Source organism: Anopheles ziemanni, chromosome 3 (assembly GCF_943734765.1).
Source record: "Anopheles ziemanni chromosome 3, idAnoZiCoDA_A2_x.2, whole genome shotgun sequence".
Classification (NCBI taxonomy): Eukaryota; Metazoa; Arthropoda; class Insecta; order Diptera; family Culicidae; genus Anopheles; species Anopheles ziemanni.
In genome coordinates this window covers 91,611,446-91,636,798 of record NC_080706.1, presented here as the reverse complement: position 1 = coordinate 91,636,798, position 25,353 = coordinate 91,611,446, and the positions used below count along the sequence as shown (strand labels likewise).

The 25,353-nt window shown below is 43.9% G+C and overlaps 1 protein-coding gene across 1 annotated transcript in view; it reads right to left on the bottom strand.

Moving 5' to 3' along the window:
* The window catches only part of LOC131286342 (ecdysone receptor), a 57,556-nt gene extending 32,679 nt beyond the window's left edge, over positions 1-24,877 (bottom strand). Inside the window, exon 1 of the mRNA XM_058315283.1 lies at positions 24,334-24,877. Within this exon, the coding sequence (XP_058171266.1) occupies positions 24,334-24,862 (529 nt within the window). The 5' untranslated portion in view covers positions 24,863-24,877. The remainder of the gene's footprint in view (positions 1-24,333) is intronic.
* Between the last annotated feature and the right edge of the window lie 476 nt (positions 24,878-25,353).

The window sequence follows — 25,353 nt, the reverse complement described above, 5'->3', positions numbered from 1 at the left end:
CCCAAAAAGGTGAAAATCTCTCGCTTGTAGACCACAAAAACTTCTGCCAAGTTATTGTATCACCAATACAGAACCTTTTCGCAGGCAGCTCCGCTAGGCCTACAAGGCGTATCCTAGCAACGGTGAAATGGTAAACGAAACGTTCGGCCTACTTTTGACCATCGTCGGCTTTTCCGCACAGGGATGGGAACGAAGGGATGAAGGGCCTTTCGGGTAGGGTACCACACTTCCGGACCACCACCCCGGCATACATTAAAACCATGCCTAGAAGATCCTGCCCGTCGGTCCGTCGGCTGATTCCGATTTTCCCGCGAGCCTGCTTTTTTGTGTGATGGTCAGCATTTATTGCTTTTCCAACACTTTTTGTTTACCCGCCGTACCTTGGAGGCCTCTCTTTCTTTCGACGTCAACCAACCGCAGAACATGGCCAAAGGCCTACGACAGTCAACGGTAACAACGCCCCCAGGACGGCTTTTGGTGTGGTGTCGGTGGGAGTTGACCGGTTGGAAGTCATTTTTCCACCATGTGAACATTATGATTGATTGATGGATGTGCCATAAAAACAACGGAGCGACCAATTTCGGAGAAGGCATAGAAGAAGGACTGATGATTTTGGGCAAATTAAAGACGCTTCTAGTAGCTTCCCAGGGCACGTACCGCAAAGATAAATACCGTGACAATAGTAATCTGATATAGGCTTCAAATGCTTCAAAGTTAAGAATTTTAAAGCTAGAAGCTTTAAGAGCCAGCACCTCAGAACGGTCAGAGGAAGCCAATTTCAACCGCAGCCTTGCATGCCATCGTTCGATATGACCTATAATTGGAGAGGCCTGTGGTAATGTCAGAGAGCTACTGTAGAATATGCTACATCACACATTGCGCCGGACCCTCTTTGCGGCATCATGTTGTTTGCGTTAGGGTTATTGACCCACCGGGGTAGGCACGCAAGTAGGCTCATATCGCGAGCCGGCCCGGGGTGGACCCGTTCTGACAGTACCTTCGGAAGGTCCGTGGAGCAGAAACAATTTGTGGAACACGCACATGGAACCAAAATGGCCACTCTGGTATTTGAGGTTAACTAGGATGTGACAGGTTCTTTTTTTTCCTCTGTACTTCACATTCTTTTCTGGATCACGATTTCAACGCATTGCCGAAAGACCTCGTTGTGGACCTCTGACTATCGGTTTCGAGGCCCTGGACCTCGCGAGAGAGTGGATGGAGTCAAACGAGGGTTAAGGGTGAATGTCAAGACTTTCGGCTCGCCAGAGCTTCCATTTGAAGAACGAATTATAGGCAGTGCAATGTAAACTCAAATCAAATATAGCAAGGTATTCAAGGTGAATCCATAGGGCCTGGGTTGCTATCAGGACCAATTAGGGCGTAGTTAAAGTGTGAATAATTTATTTCCTAGCATAAGGCATATGGTGATTTGAATAAACGAGATCCAAAATTGACACTGGCATAACTTAAGACGCAAATGGCCATCATCAGCTTGATAATATCTGGACTTCAATCAATTCCATTGATTTGGAATACTTCACCTGAGACAACGAAAACTTTTTTGACATTTCCTGGCAACTCTCGGAGTTTGCCACTGTATGCGACGCATTGGTATTTGATCCTTTGTCCCCTGATTTAACCAACAGCGTACCTTCAAGGAGACACGTGTGTACGAGAATTCCCTACGCTCCTCTTGACTACTATGCTGTACTTAAAACGCACTTTAAATTCTCTATCGGTCGTCACCTAGCACCCTCACCTATTCTTCTCTCTTCCGGGTGCCAGATCTTCGAGATGCCGGTGACACGATAGCTCACCCAAGAACGCGGGCGGGAGTCGTCGAGTTGCCACTAGAAAAGGTGTGGATCCTCATTAACTATTCCGATCCCGCCCGAACGCGGCACAGGGCGCGGGCTTAGATTGGTGGTAGTACGATCGACAGGTGACAGCTGAGTGGTTGTGTAACATGTTGAAAGAACTATGACGGCTCGACCAGAAACTCGCCGAGAATACGTAAGCTTCTCGCTTTTCCAGCGTATTATGATGGGCCGGCGTTGACAGCATCGTTAGTGATGGCTGCTAACGTCGCCATTCGAGCTTATATGGTCGAGCTCATGCGTAAACACAAAAGCCTGGCTGCAGCCAGCAGTTTCGGATCGCAATTAACATAAAATCCCAGATGAATGTGTCTCTTTCAATCATATTTTAAGCGAATTAAAAACAAGCCAACTCCTATCCGCTCCGAGTATCTCGCTCCATCCAAACTTAGTTTCCTTAACGATGGAGGGAACCGATCCAGCGCCTTTCGAAATGAGTTTTAATTACATCTTCTCTGCGCGAGCGGATTGGATTTACGACAAACTTTAGCTTCGCCAACGGGAAGGGTTTAATCCGTTTCATGGTCCAGAGCGTTTGAACTTCATTTTACTACCATGAGATATTCTCTGAATGATTTATACCTGCTCGACTTGCGACCGAGCAGCAAGTTTAGCTTTTCGTTAAGTTTTACAAACAATAATATGAAGGCATCTGTTACGCACTGTACAGGAAATATAGAAAGACGAATGTTTTCGTGAGCTTTAACGATAGTAACTCTAATCAAAATATGCGAAAACGATTACGATTGAATGCACACAAGAGTCTAACAAACTTCCCAAAAGAGAAGTTGGAGGCGTAAAAACGATTTTTAATGTCTAGCTCAAAGCTTACATTTGGTAAGATAATTTAAAATTTGGGTCGCGGAAACTTCGTCAAGTATCATTATACAATGAATGATCATTCTCTTCGGAAGTTCCACAATTTACCCCTCAGACTTCCCGTTGAGATGTTCAACCCTTTTTCCACATTTATGATAATTAGAAGTTATTGCCTCCTCCCCGTAGGCTCGTTTGGGTCAAAACACGCGAGATACATTAAATCAGAATCAAACTTTTCATATCGATTTTTTGCCTTCTTAACACAGTTCAAAGGGTTCTCTTGCCATTGCGCAAAACATTGTAACTAAAACTCCGATTGATTTCTAATGATGATTGGAGTATATGTAAATTCCTAGTTAGTGAGGTTAATTGTTTAGTAACAATTTTCATTTTTATTTCAAATTATGAAGTTGTATACATCTTGTCTTGTTGGTGATTCCAATGGAGAGTTCTTTTCTTTAAAGTACTTCTTCTTAATATCGTCGGTATATCAATACTCGGTAAATGTTTTCCGCAAACGATGACATCTCCCGCAAAAGAAGCTTTTGATCATAGCGCCTGTAAGAAGAGTCGTTTAGTATCGAATAGAAAAACCGTTAGCAACCGCTACCAGGAGTAACGTGGAGTATGATTTGCAAAATAAAAAAGAAGCTGCACAAGAACGTTTATTTAAACAGCGGCTTACGATCCCTTGTTTGCTTGTAGGAGTGGAACATTTAAATGATATTATGAAGCGGTTTTTTTCCACCGTAGAACAAAAAACCAACACCTTCCACAGACGCACTCGAGACGGGGAGCAAATTTGGGGAAGGATTGCCTACGGAGCGCTTCTGGAGTACGTCACTCTGCTCTGCTCTGCCGCAAGGAGTAAACAAACCGAATGACCTACATTCGTTCACGCGCCTGGAACTTGCTTCCAGGAACATAACTCGAACGCGTCTGGCAAGTGTTTGCGTATGTACCGTCCAATCCCTTCGGTTCTTGTTCGAGCGAAAAGGTAAACACCACAACACACCCTCCTCAAAAGGTGAGCCAAGATCGTTTTTGTTGTAAAGTAGATTTCTTCTCTCTGCAACCACCTTTATCTTTCAAAGATAAAGAATCTTTTTTGTACGCGCCTAAGAGATCCCTTAATGAGCCAATAATAAATTGGCGGGTATTAAAACTATGGACAAAATAATTCTTTTGATGAAAACCACATCATAAAGAAGAAGGAAATATTTACAATCAACACGTTGCCTGCCAAGCGTTTTTAGCACACTTTTTTAGTACAATCTTTATCAATAAAATTTGTTTATAACATTTGTTAAACCAACAATTTTTGAAGGATAAGCAAAAACTTAGCTTCTCAAAGAATTGGTATTAAATATTACTATAATTTTTATGTTGCGTTTTCATTTATTTGTGCGACAAAAACTTTTTAGAACTAATTACAGCTGGCTATCAAAAATGATAGCCATGACAGTCAACGCGTTAAAAGTATCTACTCATCAATTTCAAGAGTTTTTGTGTTGAATGAAGCTAATGTACAGCAAGCATTATTGAATATTGTACGGAAATATATGAAATAAATAATAAATTAAGAGGGTATTTGCTCTTAATCTCAATTACAACAAATTTCTTAAAATCTCTAGAGTATGAAAGAAATGAATAAAATAAACAAAATAAAAACTTTCTCTAGAGAAGAAATTGAAACGATTGAAAAATAAATGTATGTCGAGTGGTAACAAAAAACAAAAAGAAAAACCAAAAAAATCCTCAGACGAATTCAATAAGAGCATCAAATGAATCCAATTAAACAGTAATGGATGGAGCAAACAGCTGCCAAACAGTAACGAGCGTTACAAAGAATAATTGAAGGTAAGAGCCACACCATGCAGCCGAATGGCAAATAAATAAACATAATCTGTTGCGTGTGCGGGTGTATGCAAAATACTTTTGATGGCAAGTGAAAAGTGCATACGCGGCCGCATTGGGTCAAGAATGAAAATAAAAAAAACTTAAAACTGCATCGTCTAAAGGGGACACGCGCGATAATCACGGGTGTATCTCGTCCAACAAAGAAAGATACCGAACCGGTGTTCGTGCGGGTGGAGAGTTCGAATCTGTGTCAACGATGACGCGGCACAAGACATGCAAAATTTTACCTTATTTTTACTTTTTTGCAATGACTTTTTGATGGCTTTACCTTGTGGTAATTTTTTTTCCTCCTGAATCGTTGGTTAAATTGCCAAGACATCCGGCAGGGCCGGCAAGTAGAAATGAAAGAGTTTTCTTTGTCCACCATATTGTGTCAGTTGGAGGAGGGAGTGTTCAACTGGCTTTATTTTCGCTATGTGGCAGGACTTTACTGCCACCCCGTTTCTTTGTGTCGATGGCGAAGACTTTTGACATTTAAAACCCATCATAAGTCTCCAATAGAGCTGGTTTTTTAAAAAAACACAATTTAACAAAAATCAAATCCTTTCTCTTTTACAGCTTCAATAAAAATCTATTTGTTTTTCAACATCCCGCATCGAGCATTCGATGACGAACGAGGTGAGATTTCCGTAACCGAATTTGGCTCAAATGTAACACTGACGCATCCGATGACGATGTAGTTTCGTTGAGGATTGTAACATACTTTCACTGTATCCTTCTTAAGGCTTTCTGACGTATGCAAGCGCTTCTTCACAAGAAGAAGACCTTCAACATCCCCAAATCCTCAATCTAGGACACGGTGACGGACACTACTCCGTACACCACCACTCTATGCTGTGTCATCTCATCCGGGAGTTAATCCTAACCTCGCTTTCCCGTTTTCGGAACGAAGGCGCACGTGCTTACATTTATCCATAAACCTACATCGGCCGTTACTGGCTGATTGCCTTCCCTCCCCACCCCCTACATGCTCGCTATAATTGAACCATAATGAGTAATGAAAATGAGATGCACAAAACAGCCTCAACGCCTCGAAGGACGCACCACCTAAAATCATCTTTCGGAAGAACTCTAACACTACCTCTCTCCTTTCGGGATTGTTGAAGGGGGCAGGGAAAGAAACGAAGAATTAAAATAAAGGTCACGAGGTCCGGGTTCGGCCAAGGCGGACGGACAGACAGACCCCGGACGGAACCTTATGCTGTGCCGTGTAGCCATTTATGGAGAAAATGCTTCCAGCCGTGCGTGGTGTGACGTGCATTCACCACCGTCAGTGTTACTCACCACATGAGAGGAAGGAATGATAAAAAAAACGAAGTAATAATTGTGAACCCACCACCGGACCACCGAGGGGGGGTGGGGTGAAGCTCACGCAAATCGAGGTCAGCGCAAGTAAAGGCCAAATCGAGCGCCAACAATTTATCCAGGTCATCGTAGGGGGAGACTTAGTACGGCAGACAGCAAGGGTGACCCTTACCCCGGGGTGGGGTTTTGCTTCCCGAAAGTGCACTACTGTGGAATGTTTTATGCAACCACATTCAACAACAACAACAAAGTGAGTGAAACAAAACAAAAGCCATTTAAAAACCAATAAGAAAAATAAACCTCCCAAAGGTGAATCCAACCGAAAACGCAAACAAACTCAAACACCGTCTGCGCTTCGGGACTGGGAAAGGGACAAGAAAATGAAAGTGTCTGTCTGACTAGCCAGCTGTCTGGTTTGTTTAAATTTTTGCCCAACGGAATATTAATGATTCACTTTCGGGAAGCCACAACACATAACCTCGCCTAATGCGAAATTCAACTTCGAAGAAGAAACCACCTTTTACAACCAACTAACCAACCAAGAAGTAGCTTTTGGACAGAGGTTTCTCTCTCTCTATTGTCTGCGGTTTTATTTCCCTACGAAAAGGTTTGCTTTTTCGCGTGCAGATTTAGGCGAAATGTTTGTGACTGGAAAACTTCCAAAATAGAATGGTTAATGAACAGTTTTCCCACCAAGTGCACACTTCTTGCATTCGGTAATCTTGAGAAGGCAATTAAAGGCCTCGGACCTAAAAGCTTGCACACAACACAAACCGAGGGACGGTAATTGTTAATGCAAATGTCATTCATTTTCCAAACAAAAAGGGCTTAGGTGTTGGTTAGATCGAGAAAAGTAACACACGTTCATGTTTCGTTTGTAATTGTGTGGTGCAATTGTTTTAATTGCTCAAACTAGAGTAGTGTAAATCTGATTCAGATTCATGAATCTGAGTGAATCTCTAGTGTTTGAGGGATTCATGAATCTTTCGTCGAGAGATGCATGAATCCCGAAGACACACAAACTGATGGAAACCCCCTTTATTTGTTTTTGGTCGCATGGTTCACGCCAATGAAAGAATCGTGAAGATTCGTAACAGATCCATGAAGATTCATTAAAGTTTCGAAAGGTTCATCAAACTTTGAAGATTCGAATCCGCAAAGATTCATAATTCCATCTGAATGAATTTTAGCACGTTAACTGCCAAGCCTTCTTAGCACACTTTTTTAGTACAATCTTTTTTAACACGTTGACTGCCAAGCGTTTTTAGCACACTTTTTTAGAACAATCTTTTTTAATTTAATTTGTTTAAAACATTAATTAAACCAACCATTTTTGAAGGCTAAGCTAAAATTTAGCTTCCCAAAGAATTGATATAAAATATTAATATAATTTTTAGGTTGCATTTTCATTTATTCATGGCTCAAAAACTTTTTAGAACTGAGCTTTGCTGTCACTCATTTTTGGGTGACATGGCAGTCAACGTGGTAATAAAATTTGTACCTAACATTTATTAAACCGACGATGTTTGCAGGCTTCGCAAAAAGTTAGCTTCCCAAAGAATTAATATAAAATATTACTATAATTTTTTTGTTGGATTTTCATTTATTTATGGGTCAAAAACTTTTTAGAACTGATTTCTGCTGTGTCAACGTCAACGTGTTAGGTGGAAGATTCATATGAATGAATCTCGACAAACGATTCATTAACCACTACACTAGTTCAAAACCAATTTCAAAGTCTACATTTGGCAGCGATAGTTGAAAAGGCCATTTGCAAATTAAAGCACCTTAGAAGAGGTGAGAGGAAAAAAGAAGGCGAAAAACCCTCAACACTACACAGCTGAGTTTTAAAAGTGGTCTCACCTCACAACAGCATGGGGCGGCCCCCCTTTTCAAGGGTTAAAGTAGTTCAAGGGCAGTGGCAGTTTAGTAATGAGTCAAACTGTTTAAAAATAAAAAGATAGAGCCGGTGCTTAATCACTATCGAAACGAGCGCCGTTCGAGGTGACGTTTTCTAACCCCCCTCCCCCCATTCCTACAGTGTACAGCGGAAACCGGATCAGGTTCAGGAAAGTGAAAATAGTGACCGAAGATAGGCAAACACGTGAGTGGTGGTGTGAAAGAAAAAGTGTAGCGCGTGATAGCGCTTTTCTTTTCCCTTTCCTTTCCTTTCGTTTCGTGGACACAACGTGGGATGAGAAGCTAGACGAAAGGTTTTGCTATTTTCACCTCCGCGGGGTGGAAAAGAATAAGAGGGCGACGCCGAAGAAAGAGAAGAAGAAACGCACACACCAGGCATTAGCGACTAATCTCACTTTCCTATTTCGCGTACCCCTTTCACTTTTCACCGGTGGCCCCGATTTGAATGTTGTGTGTGTGTGTGGTTTTTTTTTCACTCCTTCGAATTAGGGGTGGGGGTTGGCGGTTCCCATTTCACCCCTCCCTACAGCGCGATTCACAAAACCCATGGCAATGATGACGATGATGTTGATGGTGGTGATGATCGTGATCGTGAAACTTGGCGCGCACGGGCACACTGGCAACTCATAAGGGAGGTTGTTCACGGCACGTCTATGTTGGTTGTGATGGTGGTGGTGGTTTGGGGTTGGGGTTATACCGAAAAAGTAGGTCAAGCCCGCCCCGTTTAGAAAACATCGGTAGCACCCACGGCGTTTGTCATAGAGAATGTCACGACGCTAGACAACAGCAGCATACATACTGGGAGCATAAGCGAGTGTTTGCATGGATGTGCGTGTATGTGTATTTGTGCGTGTACCCTTAACACCCCTAATGAGATCGAGATGATCATGGGCAAAAGGGGTGAAGAAGTGAAATCCTACTATTTCTCGCGTTGGTTGCTGGATGGATGCCGGGTGATGGGTAAAAGGGGGGTTGGTGGTGCGGGGGGCGGGTGTTACGAAAGGTGTCACAGAAACATCCAAGCCCGAGCCGGCCACCACTGATCGTTCACCCTTTCACGGGGCTAGGGAGTGAACTCGTGACACACACTGTATTGCGGTTGATTGATTTGCTCTTTAATCATCTATTTTCATACATGTTCGTTTCGTTTTCATGTTTTAACTGATCCATCTTCCATTTCAATTTGTGAATGTAGTCTTGGATTTGCTTTTTTTTGTTTTGCATCCATTATAAATAGCAATATGATTTTTGATTGTCTTTTGTTATGTTTTCATTACATTAGTTGATCGTTTAAATTTTGTTGTAGATCGTTAACGTTAAGTGTTTGATATGTTTGATTTTGTGTAGATTGGTTGTTTAAAAATCAATGTAAAGATCTGTTTAAAGCACTCTATTTTACTTCTTCTATATTTTTTGCTAGTTTTACTTGAGATAATCGTTTAATGCCATTGTTTTTATCCATGCCACGCTTACTTCTAGTTTATGAAGTTATAAAAAGTTTTAATAAAATAAGTTATACCCTATAAAATGTGCAGAGTTATTCCATTTTACTTATATGCTCTTAATTGAATGTTCTTTTCAAGTCATGTTGGATCTCTTTTCACTATTTCAGCAGCAATCTACAATTTTTAAGTTTTTTACACATAAATATACGTTTTAGAATAGTTTATCATTTAGATTTAAAAACATCTTTAATCTATTTTTTTTCTTTTCATTGTATCTTAAATGTTGCAGAGTTATTCACCAGTAAAAGCACGGTTTGGATTACCCGTTTCCATGCGGGCGAAAGTTTCGTCAAGCCGCAACTTCATTCGATTTCGGGATTTTGGATGGAATGAAGAAACCGAACAAAAAAGTGCGAACGATGGTACTCCACGAAACGAGAAGGGTGCAACAAGCAGGGAGAGGTAGAAAAAGCGCACTTCAAGCGAAGAAAGTGAAGCAACGGATCCGGCGGCGACGAAAGCGACAGCCCGGCCTAGACGCGACAACCGGAGCCACCGCCAAAATAGCGAAACACGTTTTCGGAAGAAGGAAGAGACCGGTCCGGTCGCGCGTCACTTCGGGAGAAAGTGTGTGCCCGCGGACGAACGAAAGGGAATCTGCACAGCCGAAAGAAGACGTGAAATCAAAAGTCGAAAGTGAAATGACCGGCCACACACCCCACCTTCGCGGCGCGGAGATAGCAATCGGCCGGGTCGTCGTGAAAACATGAAGGGATTTAATGGCTTCCCAAGCGAACGCAGGCCTCACACCCTGGAGCCCACAGCCATTGTCAACCTGTTTCGGGGCGGTGTGGCCTCCTTTTAGGACCCGGCTTTCGTACTTCCCCGGGTGGGAGAAAAAGATGTACGCCTTGCCAAATGTGGCCAAGTCCGAAAACGATGCCCTCCGGCGGTCGATCTGCTTTTACGATCGAAACCGGTCAAACCTGGGCAGGTTCCCGGTGGCATCCCTTTCAGCGTGACCAGCCCAAAATAGTGCCGGTTTTATGCTTGTGTGTATATTTGTGTGAGTTGCAGTACATCTTGAACCTGAATCTACGTGGAGTTGAATATCTGTCGCTGACTTTGGAACGACCGTCGGAAAATGAAAGCAAAATAAAATTAGTTCTCACAGATTTTGCCGGGAAATCCTAATGTCTTTTTTAACCGCACAACAGTTTAGATGACGATTAACAATTAATGAGGTAACGAAGCACAAAATGGCTACTTTCGCCAAATAACAAAGTACTTATCCAAAGTCATGAGCAGATTCCTTTGATAATCTTTTGCCCACGGTATTTTGTCAAAAAGTTTGGAGTTTTACAGCTTTACAGATACCTACATGAGATACCGTAAGGGATGCAGAACTTTTTATGGGATCGCCCAACTTCCTCTCAAAAACCGACAAATTCCTAGAAGTTCGATCAAGTGTAGAAGGATACTTGATAGACAGGATGTCGAATTTACGTATAGGATATCAGATGTGCATGCTTTAGAAGGAAGTTTTATATTTTTTCTATGCTCGATGACCTTCAATTAACAATCAAGTTTGCAGATATTAGGTTCCCAAACTCTTAGACCAACTTCTTGTCTATGACTATGTTTATCTCGTAATCGATTTTAAGACAAAGAACCGTTGAAGATAGATACAAAAAACTTCTAAAGATATCCTGTAATATTTTTGGGTTTTTGTGGGTTACTATATAACCTCAAAAGTTCTACAATGTCTCCAGTCTAGAATTACCCAACGTACTCTTTCTTGTTCGTCGGCCTTTATGGTTTAAGTTGGCAACCTTAAAGATCCATTAAAAAGTGAAAAGAATCGCACAAAAAAAAGGGGGAACGCTGACTCTACCAGCGGAACTTGATAGCTGGCCGGCGACCAAACGACGCGATGATGGCCCTTATGCTCTACTTAAGACATTTTCTTTCCCTCTCCTATGATCTGCTGCCATCTCCCGGTCCGGGTGTAGCTTCTCATCTTCCCTCGACGTAAAAGGTAGGCCCGCCCCCCTCTGCCAGTTGAACTAGATCTGGGCGACAGTTGCTAGGCTAGGTTCGACCCGATCTAGGCGCGGTGGAATTATTTGGAGCGACACCCCGTACCACACCCGCCCGCCTTTGGCAGAGGAAAGTGAAACTCAAAACCGGTGCGAAAAGTTGTGTGCGGTTCAATGTCGAACATGCTGATAATTGGGTCACCAACCACCTCCGTTAGGGGTTGGAGAGGGAGGAGAGACCACGGAACGGAATATGGAAAAGAAAAATAGACCGCCAGTGACACAAGCCGGTTCACTTCACACAGCGCGCCCCGTCGACAATGATGGAAGGCATTAAGTGATCATCTTCGTTGGAGTTGAATAGAGAAATTGTCCTCGCGATGTCGTGAGGCACGAAACCTGATACCGGGTATGAGGTTGGCGTGCCATCACAAAGCTGCCACAGCGGGTACCGTCGTCTTTACGGTGGAGGACATTTTAAGAGGGTTGCTTTCCTCTTCAGAACGGGAAGGAAATCTAACCACCAAACATCTGGTCTTTGATGACATAAATTATGCTTAATTCTTCAAAAAGGTTCCATCGATTTCTGAAGCTGTTTATAGCTTGCTTGCTTCAATTCCGTTTATACTTATCCTACAATCTTCAAAGGGACGTAATTGGTGACTTGAAGGCATTCGAGGCTTACCTGGAATGAAAAAGAAATAATTGTTATTAGTAACATTGACATAAAGTAGTAAAATCTTGTCGTGAAAAATTAATGCAATAACACATTTCCACAATGTTACAACATCAGGATTTACTCAAGACGGAAGATTCAGTTCACAGTTCACTAGAGCAAACTTTCACCGCACAGATGTACATCCTCAATCTCGGAAGCTGTCAATTGTCAATCGATCTCGCGTACAGCGGGAGGATACGACCAGCGTGTCAGCGTCGTCAACCGTCGTCCGTAAGTCAATCCATGGACATCTTCTCCCGTTCACCCCATATTTCGTTCACTTCAACGACCTGATTTTGTTTCCTTGTGACTGCTTTTTTCCTTCTTCCGTCGGAGAGTTGCACCAAAATACGGCACACATCCAACCTCCGACGAGAAGCAGTAGAAATGTCTCCGGCCCGTTCCTACGCAACAGAAATAAACACCCCCGGAGGGACTTATTTTCGGGTGTGCGTAATTGATTTCGGACTCCGATCACCACTAGCTTGCTTAGAAAGAAGAAATCGTAACGGTCTCTCGAAGTCTTTTCGGGGTGCGTGAATTCCCGCTGCAAGAGATGGATAGGAAATAAAACTTAAACAAACTGCAGGAAGACGACTCAAAATTCGCACTCGTCCCGATTGGTGTTCTAGAAAACGAACAAAAACAAAAACACCAAATACGGGAGACGAACGGGAAGTACCCGCTAACTGATGGATATCTGTCAAATGTGAGAGGAAGAGGGTCTTCTGCCCGGTTTGACCGGTAAATGACTACCAACCAACAAGCTGACCCAAAGCACACATATTTGCAGTGAAAGATGTCGCTTCAGCTCGTCAAACCAACGAGTGTGTCAACATTAGCGTGCGTTTGAAGAGATGTTCTTCTTCAAAAGTGGATAAAAGAATATCAATTTTAAGTTTGTCCAAACTAAGGATTAATGGAATTTTCGATCTCTATCCATGGATAAATATTATGTCAAGCAGGAAAGTGAAATTAGGAGGCGCAATATGTTTCATTGCCAAGGTCATCCCCACTTCAAGGTTTGGCAATAAAAACCTCCTAAACCATATGTTCCCCAACAGCGGAAAATGTAGAAGAAAAAATTTAAATAAAAACAACACCCCTAATGCTGAAACATGAAACTTCCATGTGAGAGCGGAATGGACACTATGAAGAAAGAAAAAACGAAACCACAAAGGTGGTGACGAGATAGCACAAAAACAAAAAAACAAATGGTTAAAACATCCGGTGCATATGTTGAAAGATATCGATCTTCCTTTAGCTCCATCGATTGGTTTCTCCCTTCCGGTTCTCGGTGCGGTGCGGCTAATCCGACGTCCAATTTTAGGACAATGTCAAGACAGGCAGCTATAAGACGGTCCTGAAAGACTTGACTTTAATTTAGACGCACCTTAAAAAGAAGCAAGCGTAGCGAATGCGTATCGTGCCGCGTCGGTATTCATCTACCAAAGCAAATTATTGTCCATTACGCCCCGAGGTGAGGTGTGCGTGAGTGTCATTCGAGGAGTTTTTTTTTCTTGTGTTGTTTAGTTTGGGTTGGATGATGATTAATGACTCGTCTTCGTGGTTCTTGTAGTTTCTGCAAGCAAATTTGGGGAAGGAGAGTGTGTTGGACCTTAATGGTTGCGGCCGCTACATAATGGCCCCAAGGTCACACCAAACACCGAACCACTGTGGTGTGGGTGTATGTGGGTGGGTGGGTAGCTCTTCGAAACACTCGCGAGGTGCAAATGGATTTCGATTTCGCGTGAGATGGAGACGACGGTCCTCTTCGGAGTAGTTGTTTTCGTAGACCCTTTTGGAAAAGGGACTACTCCGGCTTCATCAACAACAACAAGAACTATGATAGTGACATTACTGCCTTTCCGATATCGGAGATTATATTCGCCCGGTGGCGCAACGAAATGACGCAATTTCGTTCGAAGGAAGTGCTGGCGATCACCAATCGAGGAGTGTGGTGACAAACAAAAAACAGAAACAAATAACACATCTGTTACCCCAAAAAAAGGGAGGAAAATGTTACTTCGGTAAACCAAGAGAAAATGTCCACAAGGAAATGGAAACAAGGAAGGAAAAATAGGTTGAAGTACGGAGGCGAATGAAGGGAAGAGATCGATAAGGGAAAATCACTTCATCTAGCAAAGTGATGCTCTTGGCGTTGCAGATTCATCAATCAATCGGACCACTCCGACGACCCCGGGACGGATTGATTGCGAGGACAAGAAGCAATCTCAAAAAAAGTTAGTGCTCATCCGGAAGTTGCTTAGGCATAAGCTTCGGTAAATGAGAAAACAAAACGAAAATGAATCAATTTTAGTACTTGTGAAGAACCATAACAATTCTGTAATGTAATCCCATGTGGCTTTAAGAAACAACACTAAATAACTTAATTTGTTTGCATCGATGTTCCTGGATATTCACATAGAATGTGATGACATTTCCGCTCCAAAACATTCCCTCTACTTATCACCCCGAACCTTTCTAATCATCAGTTCAAGGCTGAGCAAACTGTCGATGATGAAATCTAACATCGAACGTCATCGCGTATGCAAGTGGATAGATAGATCACACTCGGTAGGTGGCGGCTACTCCAAAATCCTAGGTTCGCTGTTGTTTGCTATTTATCGTGTAGTTGACAAATTTACCACTTTGCCCGCGTCCTCGCAGCAGGCGTTGCTAGCGAAGTGCTAGGCAGGACTGGATGTTGTTGAATGTTTGTGGTATGTGGAGCTGTGAAAAAAATCCTTCACGATGGAGAACAGAAGTTGAGTTGTACAGTTTGTTTCAGTTGAAGAATAAGTCAGGGTTGTTTTGAATTTCATGAGTTCTCAGTTGAACTTATTGATTTGTTATGTATAAGTGTACTCCAAAAAAGGTGGATATTGAAGATAGCCTTCAGAACTTCAAATACTTGGATAACAATTGTTTTCCACTAATTTTCCCAAAGTTCTAAATAAAAAAACTGTCCATCTCTTCTAGTCACCTAGTTAGTACAAACGCCATGTCGTATCGAAAAAAAAACCGTGTGATGGCTTGTGACCTGACATCCGCCATTGGCTTGCATACACGGGATCTCTAACACATGCCACACAAACGGCGGTGGGTTGCACAAGTATTTTTGGTTTAATGAACTCTCGGCCACTCGCTAGACCGCCGAACCGATGTGTCGATCAGTCGTCGATCTGTTGAGAACGTGCACGAGCGTCCTTGAGTCTACTACATCACCGACTTAGTAGCTCCTCGTGGCATACGGTCTTACTTTGTAGCTTAAGTTTAACGCCAGAGGACTAGTTGACAACTTAACCGGGTGGTCTCTGATAGTACGAGTATAGTCCCAGATTGTAGAATTCGTCAGATCTAGAAGAACCTCTTATAGACAAAGAACTAATAATAGTTCAAACATCAGTTCTACAATTGTTGTACGTTACGGGGCGAGCGTGCCACAGTTCTGGCATTTGCGTTCCTCGTGTACTTCCTTAATGCATTTGAGGTAGAGTTACTCTTTCCCCCTCTATCTTCACGGTGTTCGAGACAAAACGTGAGTCAAACGTCTTCGAACAGTTTCCATACCGCATCCGGTGGGGTTTGGTAAACAGCCGCACCGAAATAGAAAACAACCACAACCACCCTATGCCGATTTTAGAGCTCCCTCTATACGCTATATATCCGTGTCTCTTTTTCTCTCTTGTATTTCAAAATACAGAGCATCCCTCGGAAACAATTTTGTATCGCGGGGTTGTAGAACGTGAAGTTTCTTTCCCCTCTAGCACCCGCAGTTTTTTTTCCCCCTCAGTGGAAGAGTTCTTCACCCTGACGCGCGTTGTGTGAGCGTGTGTGTTGTTTACGCCACGAATCACGCACTCTTCAGCTGTCCGGTGCGTTTGTTAGGTTGCATTGCCGAAGAAGCGGCCACCTCGCCCCCGGTCAGATTATGCGTTTCCGCTCGCATTTCAAGCTGATCACGATGCCTGTTGTTTCAACGGATGGATGATCTTCCCCGTGTGGAAACTGTTTTTCCCAACTCACACAGTGTTGGGGAGATTTTTGAGCAACAACCGCCAGACAGAGAGGCAGTCGAACATTGTGGAAAACGATTCGTGGCGTGAAATCATTCTACAGCGTGTTCTTCGCACCCGGCTTGGCACGAGGTTCTAGTGTGGTGATCTACCCGCACGTGGTTTTGCCGTTTTGGGGGGATGTTGCAAGCAAAAGGGTCTGACCTATTTTGCCACGAGAAATTGAATCAATCAAGCGGCGAGGGAAGCCCTGAATTTGTTTTTTCGTTTTCGGCCCGGATTCGGTCGGCGTCACAACGTTCCACAAGGCAAAATGACGAAATAGAACGTTTGATTTCCCAATCTATTTACACCTTCCGAATGGTCGGCGTTGTTTATTTCGGTATTTTCGATAGAAAAGGTAAGGAGAATATTCAATGAAGAAACCACATCTAAAGTCTTTATTAAGTTTAGTAAAGAGTAAAACTATTTACATAGAACTAGTACTTAAATCATTCTAGAAGAATTCATTACAACACCGAAATTAAATCAATCCACAACGAACGTCAGATGAAGCAGATTAATCCTGAACAAACAGTCTGTGATTACGCTTTCTCAGAAGAATAAAACTAAGGAATAAAAAAAACCCCTCCGAAAACATTCTGCCTTCAAGGCAACGCGTAACACATCCCCGAGAGAGAGGATTTTATTTTTACCAACACCACCCGTGTTCTGAATGAAGGCGGCACCTTCAGAAGAGCAGCAAATTCGGTCACAGTCAAATAAACTTCACACAACACACAACAAGTAGCAGCAGCAACAGCAGCATCATTCATAAAGGGAGGAAAAAGAGGTCATCCATCCTCGGGAGGATGTCTTTCGGTGGTGGAAGGAGGAAGGGAGATGGGGGGAGGCACCTAAAGTAAAACAAAAAATAAACTTGTACCGATACTAGGCTATCGCAAAAATTCTTTACTAGCAAAAGGAACAAAGTTGGAAGAGGAGGTAAACTCATACAGCAGATTGAGGTGACCCAGTCTTGTCCTCCTGACGCAGCTACTGGTTGTTTTTTCTTCATTTACAACCAATAATAAAAAAAAGGCAAAGTGAAGAGAGGTTTGGAGGGGGAAGGAACCCGAGGAAGGTCGATTGGTGATAGGCGTTGGGTTTTGAAAATAAAAACGAAAAAAACCCCGCAAAACCGCGATAAGGAAATTACACTTCCCAGGCATCGTTCCCCCTCCCCCTCCCGCGTGACATTATTTTGCAAAGGGATTCGTGTCACACGTTTTGTTTTCCCGAACCTTCAAACACCTTCAAACGCTGGTTACCTTAAAAAAACCCCGGTTCGAACGAAGAACGGCCGTTGATCGGAACGTGAATTGTGTGTATCCATTAAGAAAAAAAAAAAAAAAAAAAAACAAACCCAACCAACCTAACCCATGTACCAACACCCAGAGAACAATCTGCTATCTGCACCGCGTCTGTGTGTGTGTCTGTGTTTGAGAGTTGTCTTAAAACTCGTCGGAATGAAAAATAAAAACGCAACACATTCGACATTCACCGATGATGATAATCGTACGAGGCCGTTCGTTGGGAACGTTTTGGCCGGGGGACCGGGTGGGTGGCCAATTGGGGTCGTGGGGAGGGTGTAGCAAAATTGTTTCAAGGCCAAACGCGTCGCACTTCTGGTCCGCGTCCTGTTGTCGCGCCGCGAAATCCACGTCTCTCTCTCTTCTGATGGCGCACCCAGAAATCCACGGTTCATTCTCCTCTCTCTCTTTCTCTCTATCCTCCCTGTTGATATTTTCCCTCCAAGCCCACCACATCCTTCATCCTTCACACACCCCCTCCCGGAATGGTGTCGACTACGAGTGTTTATCATCGTAAAAATGCTGTTTTATTTTGTCCATTTCGCCGATCATTGCCTTTCGTTTGTGTGGACCGATTTAGACTCGGGTAGTAGTAAGTTGGTAGTAGTAGTGGTAGTAGTACTAGGCCGTGCGCGAAAATATGGTAACCCTCTTGCCGAACTTGACCCCAAAAACAACCACCCCCCGCCTCTTCCAACAAACACCACCACCATCCCATCCTATCGTCTTCAATGTTTGAAATTTTGGCAAGACGAAAAATGAAAGCCAAAGTTAACGAAAAAAAACAAATTGCATCACTGCAGCCCCCCTTCCTTCTCAGTGTGTGGTGGAAAGGGGGGAAAAAATGAAAACCATAAGTACAATGCCACCGGATCGTTGTGTTTGCGGTAGGTATTTTTAAAAACTCAACCCAAGGAAGTTGGTTTGGTTGCATCCGCCAGTTTTATTCCCCTCTTCCTTAGGTGTCTTTTCCTGTTTTTTTTTCTTATCAGTCACCCACGACGGTGGTTCATCTCGCGCAGCCGGAAAGTAGATCTTGCAAATGCGAAATGCATTAGAAGAGCGGAAGGGGTGTGTATGTGTGTGTGCACTTTCCGTATCTTGGATCGGTGCTACATACCATTTATTTTTCCTCTGCGGTTATAAGCAAAAGGGAGGCACGTTTAGGTGCGATAAAAAAATGAAACAGGCCAACACACAACACACTGTGGGGCTGTGTGTAGAAGTGTAGATAATCTCACCCCGCCGAAAAAAACACATGCACGGCGGAGACTGCACCACAGTTCGACGAACTTTTGGTGCACCGCAGGACGGATTGCGATTGGTGTCGGTGGAGACGGGCAGGGATTTTCTGTTCGTCCACCAACTCGCGCTTTGCGGTGGAAGAACTTTCGTTTTTCAAATGCGCAATTTTTGAGGTCGATGCTGCGTCGACGAGGTGCTAGAACAGTTTAGAGGTTTTAAAAGTGGGTTTAAAATTTGACCTCGATCATTTAAAACTCCATATCGAATCGATTTTTTGGCGTCGGTCTGGTGGTGTAGCGTGTAGAGGTGTCTTCCATACACCAACAGCATGGGTTCGATTCCCAACTGGAATTAAGGCAATCAAAAACTTTTTCAGCTCTTAAGAATTCAACTGGATTAATTTAAAGGTGTTCATAATCGACAAAGAGATAAAACCTCACCCAAAACACTACTTATAATTGACATTCAAGATTTTCATAAGAAATATGTTCCACTTTTCTCCCGGGTCAAGGAACTATTTTTCTGATCTCATAACGGTTGGGATGCAGAAAAATAAATGCAACCTCCTTCAATACAAGCAAAGGAGGAAGGTTCCAATATTACATTTTCAGAGCATCGAAAATGATCTTGCGTGGTTGACGATCAAATGCCGCGTCCACCTTCTTTTAAAGTTTTACGTGTCCCGTATTGAGCACGTGAGTGTGTGCGGGTTTCGATGTGTTTTTTTTTCTACCATATTTACGATGCGTCACCACCCATATCCAAACCCCACTAGAGTAGCATCGCTCGTTAGGAGTACGTAGGTGCTTCAACCTCTGTGTGTTTTTTCGTTTTTTAGTTCTCTTTGGCCATCCGCCAGAATGATGCAATCGCGCCAAAAATTTGCCAGCATTTGATGGGCGAAATTTTTTTTAAAACGCAAGTCGCTGGCCGAAAAACAAAACAACGCGATCGAAACAAGAGAAAAAGGGCAGGACCTTCGCGGAAACGGCGGGCAACCTTGACACACAAACAACGCTGAACGGTGACACAAACGAAGAAAAAAAACGACACAAATGGCAACAATTCGGAGTGTAAAATAGAGAGAAAAAAAAACATGTTTTATGCTTTTATGTGTCGTTTTGCCAACACCTCCACGTGCGCCCGCGTGTTAGTTGTGAACTTTTCCGTTCCGCTCTATTAAAGGATTGAGTCACCTTAGGCGAGGTGGTTTTGAAAGCGGTTTTTATCAGCAGGTGCAATCAATAGAAAGGGATGCAACAAGGGGAGAGGGAAACAGAGAGAGAGAGAGACTTTACATTGAACAATCCAAACATGTCAACCCCGTGTTGTGGTGCGTTTAGGCAAACAGCAAAACAAACTCCCTCCAAACGCTGTAACGCTGTGTACAGTTGAATTGGTTACACCGTCGTTGCCCTTGAAATCATAAAACCACCCTTGGGGTTGGAGCTGTTGAGGGGTGGATGTGTGAAGAAACACACACACACACATGTCGTGGAGAGGTGAGCGAATAAACTCTGCACACATGTACATACCCAACAGCGATAAAGGATTAGAAAAAAGGGTGACATTGGAAACAACGGAACAAGTTGTTTTAGTACCAAAAGAATTAAAAAGTAATTTTTCAGAGAAGATCCAAAACTTCCATTTACATTTCAGGCCTTAATTTGAAGGTTAATCTTTTGTTCCGATAAGGTTGATTTGAGGAAAAATGAAACTCTTCTATCTACAACTCTTCATAATGAATGTATATTCATCGATGCACTCTCACTATCTATCACAACTTCGTCTCCCCGAAGAGCTGTATCAAGTACAAACCTCCATACATCCCACATCCTCACGTCCACTAGGGGCACGTTTGACCTACAAATGCATACACGAAGATATCGCGTACCATTCTTCTCGCGTGTATAAAGCTATCGGGAGGCAAAAACAAAAAAAGAAGTAGACCCGACACCTCCACAACAGCACAAAATGAGGGTAATCATTTAATCAAATTGGTACAAAGTTAACCTCATTTTCCTTTGAGGGCTAGACGGCGGGGGGTGGAAGGATACGGAAGTGTAGCGTGGCGCACAAACAATGGAATGTGCCGTGAAACAACGGTTATCAACAAATGCCGGGGGAAAAAGGTGGAGGAGAACACACCACACCACGTCATCAGGTCGATATGATGGAGCAACTTTGAGCCCTTTGAGGAAAAGTTGTTGTAAGTTGTTGGGATGATGTTTGGCGCCCTTTGGGGGAGGCAAGTTGGAGAGGTCGGTAAGGATTACTTTTAAACTTTTATCCCTATCTAGAACAACATGTAATCTCCTTGTAATTTAAGTCAGATATGATGCCGTTAGGTACGTTAGGTTCGTCGAAAAATATTATAAACAGTGCCGAGGATAATTGTACAACACTTTCAAGGAACTTATCAAGCGTAAACATGTTATGATTGCACAACCACACACCGCGCGCAGCCCTTGAAACATCTTCCAGAAGTCCAATGGCACAACACGCTTGACTGCAATGCTAACGAGTCCTCGAGCGGAAGAATGAATGTCGCACTGATAACGCTCCCAAACGTCGTAGGTTCACCCGGGTAGGAAGTACGTGTTAGTTTCCGGTGGTAGTAGTGGCGCCAGTGCTCCTCCCCGCCCCCCTTTTCTGTTGGTCAAGGTTTGGAAAACTCCCGCAACGTCGGTAGCTGAAGGATGATTATGTTTTGTTGTTACTAGTTTTCTCCTCGGGAGAATCCTTGGATCAACGTTATCGCTGCACCGATTGTTCTCGTGTATGTGTGTTTTTATTCGATCCGGGAACGGGCAGAGGGATTGGGATGTAATGAACCGTGAACGAAGGGCACTCTCGTTCAATTACAGCAAGCCGTAAGTGGCAGGAATTGGGCAAAAATCTCGGCTAAGCTCGGGATAACCCAAATAGAGGCATCACTCCACGCAACATCTATGTGACATTGGAACGATTTGTTGGGCCATGAGGACCCCATGTAGGTCCAGGGGACAAGGCTGAATGAAAGTAAGTAATGGTTCGGTTGGAGTGGCTGATAATTCACTCACTCACCGAAATGTATTTTGTCCCTTCAGGGCGGAGGGAAAAAAGAGAAAAGATGGAAAGAAAGTAAAGTGTATCCAGGGCGAGTATCAATTTCCTGAGCTCGTGGAAGGATGGACGAAAAAAGCACAATAAGATCAACACATTTATCCTATGTTTGCCAATGATATGTAATGGGATAAAACTGTGTTATCGTCGCCATACACTCTCGTACTCCACGCAGAATAGTTGTTAATTAACCCACATTAATTCAGGGCAGCGTCTTCGGGCCTTGGTGTTTTGTTTTTTCTTCCCTTAGCCTCGTTTTTGTAAGAATTGATACACAACCGAAAGGGATTAACGATTTATTGAGTTGCATTTGTTTCCATCTGTCTTTGATTTCTATCACAAAAATATATTTTCGATAGAAACAAACAATCAAAACATTTTCCTAAGCAAGAATAATTTTGGGAAGAAAATACACTCTAATATATAAAAATCAATCAACAGCTGGTTTCATTTTGATTGATAAGTTCCTAGCACAATACCACACCTAAGCAAACGGCTCACAGTGTAAATTCAGGCAGCAAAGTGATGTTTTGCTCGGTGAGATAGAAAAAAGCTAAGCAATTAATTTTCCTTATCAATTAAATCTTCTTCATATGACGGGAATCGGTGTCCCCATCGGTATCATAGGTTCGCTAGGTTTTTTGGCTGGCGCCACGCACTGCGCACCGTGTGAACTTGTGCACCAACATTCTCTCTCCTCGCATACCGCCATGTGTATCGTATGAGTTGTATTTGTTTTTTGCAAATTCATAATCAAAGAAAATAAGAACCATCCAGACATCGGGCGGCACAAAAGTAGAAGACGCTGGCAGTCAGCAGGCAGTGACCCTGAAAAATACGTCTCAACTCGCGTGGTGCTCGCTCACTCAAACTCATCCACATGTTTCCCTCCCTTTGTCGGAGATGAGGGAGTCCGGAATGGGTGCGTTGTGGTGCTATAAGTCTCCGTCCATGTTCAATGGGAAAGATGGAGGGGACGGGGGGAGTTGAGGGGTGCTCTTACTTTTTGATAATCGCGCGCCAGTGGTGGTGATTGGGCGTTCGGAAGACGCAAAGCCAATGTTTTGCTCCAAAAACGAGGAAAGACAGTCTCTCGCCCTCTTCGAGTGAAAAAATGCTTATGTTTGCGTGAACTCCCTCGAGGAGCCGCACGATGGTGGAACGATTTTGACCTAGAAAAGTGTTGATAGGACCGAGTCCGAGTTTGAGGATGCGGTCACAACATTCGGATCCACACTGTTCAGAAGAAGCTGCGTGTTGTTAGATTAGAACCTTCATGAAAACGCAAAACCAACTCAGCTGAGCTTAGATGCTCGGCAATGGGAAATCAAAACACAACACTGCCACAAACTGGAACCGCACCGGGGTTTGATGTTTTCGGATGTGGGTGAGCAGCACCAGAACCCCACGCTCACATGTTGTTGTCCGTCAATGCGTGATCTTCCACCGCTACATTCTACAGCGATCCTACCACGGTCGAAGAGATAGAGATGTTGTCTGAACGGGCCGAAATTGAGGTCAAGAGCGTCTCGTGCCATCAAGGAGCGCACAAGATGCAGGGTTTGGCTGCTAGAGGGTAACGCATTTACCAGATGTCACCAGCGCCACCTCCCTCGCCTATATGAAAGCATAATTTATGATCAATTTATACAACCCACCCGCGGACCATCCAACTTCACACGGTGTGTTCTAGAAGGAACTCATCGCACGAGTGATGGACACTCTCCTGTTAACTAGTGGCAGTGTACAAGTATTCACAAAAAAAAAAAAACACACAAACAGGACTAATATTTATGGACAGAAGCTGGTAGACACGAGTATGCTCCCAAATTATCCCATGGACAGATGAACAGATTCCTGAGTGGAATTACCTACAACAGTGTCGCAAAATAACACACACCGTCGCGGCGTGAGGGTAATTTATTGAAGGTAATAAATAGAGTCATCGCTGAAGCGCGAGTATCAATGAGCTTCACACGTTGTACAATTCATTTCGTGCGTGGAATGGGTAGGCATTCTATTGCAAAGCTACAAATCAAATGATTTGTTTAACGATCCTCTTAATGCGGACTAAAACTCAGCTCTGAGTTATTTACAGATTTTGCAATTAAGCATAAGAATAGCGTAGTTGAATTCAATGCCAGTATTGCTTGAGGCCTCTTTTCCATAAACGTCATAACCCTGAAAAGCTGCCTTTTCTTATCGGAACGGCAGAGGGTACACCTTCAGGAATGGTGGAGCGACGGAATGGAAGAGGTTGCACAAACGAATGCTTAATCATCACGCGCTTTCGGTTGGCGTATTATTGCCATACGTTGGTCCGAGACAAGCCTAGGCCGAGTGTAAGAAATACATGAAAAAAGAAGAAACACAACCACGCACGCACGAATCTAGGTCAATGAAAGTAACAATCGAGAGATGACGACTCGGTGAGGGGTTTTCCCCCGCAGCTCGCGGATGTGATCTTGAGATCGGCGACTCGCCGGAGATGTTGGAGAGTTGTTGCCATGATTCAACGGCGTCTGGCTCAAGGGCACAAGAGACTGAGTTCCGGTTGTTCCGGACTTACCTGACGAGATGGAGTTGACCGACTCGCTGCGGGGCGTGTTCATGATCGTGTTCTGGATGATCGAGGGCAGCGGTGGAATGATCGTCTGCGAGTGGCCCATCCCACTGATCAGGTTGCCGACGAACTGCTGGATCTGGTTGCTGCTAGCCTGGTTCGGGCCGTGCGGACCGACGGCAACACCCGGCCCGATGCCGATCCCGTTCATCATCCCGTTCAGCCCATTCTGGCCCCCGTTCATGATGCCGTTCATGAGCAGCTGGTTGGCGGCGACGCCTCCACATCCGCCGCCACCGCCCAGGGCGTTGTTCCCGTTCGACAGGACACTGTGGCCGTTGTAGGCGTTCTCATCGTAGCCACCCCAGAGCTGCTCGAGCTCGTTGTACTCCGGCGAGCCGAGCGACGTCGGTGACATGGTCATGCCGGGTGACATGACGAGCGCGGCCGACGAGGACGTCACCTCCGAGCTGCTCTCGTCCAGCATGCGCAACGCCGTGAAGCCACCGTTGTTGGACCATCTTCGTTTCATCATTTTGTGGCCGTAAGCGTTCTAACAGCCTATTCGTTCCAAAATTCCTGATACTCCTGGGAGTAAGCCCTTCTAGATCCTGCTTGATTCTCTAAAATCTCCTTCGCTAATCGTTGTAGCTGTAGCAAAAAAAAACCGTCGCGATTAGATCACGAAACCAGCGGTTTTTTTCTCTATGAGGTACTCTGTGCGGAGGTCAAATGCGTTGTATCCCGTTCCGGTTTTGTATTTGTCATATCTATTTTGTGTCAGTTGCTTGAGGTCTAGAAGTTGAGGTGTGGGGTAGGGAGAATCAATCCCAAAACCCAATTTGAAAAGGCCAACACGTCGGGGGTCTGCTACTCGCTGTGCAGGAAGTAGCAGCGTTGTACAAACGGATTGTGATCGGATGATCCGACGTCCCGCGATCGGATACTCGATATCCTACTACGGGGACATAAACTACGTAAGTAACACACTATATATCACTACCATGGATCGCTACTAGCACGTCC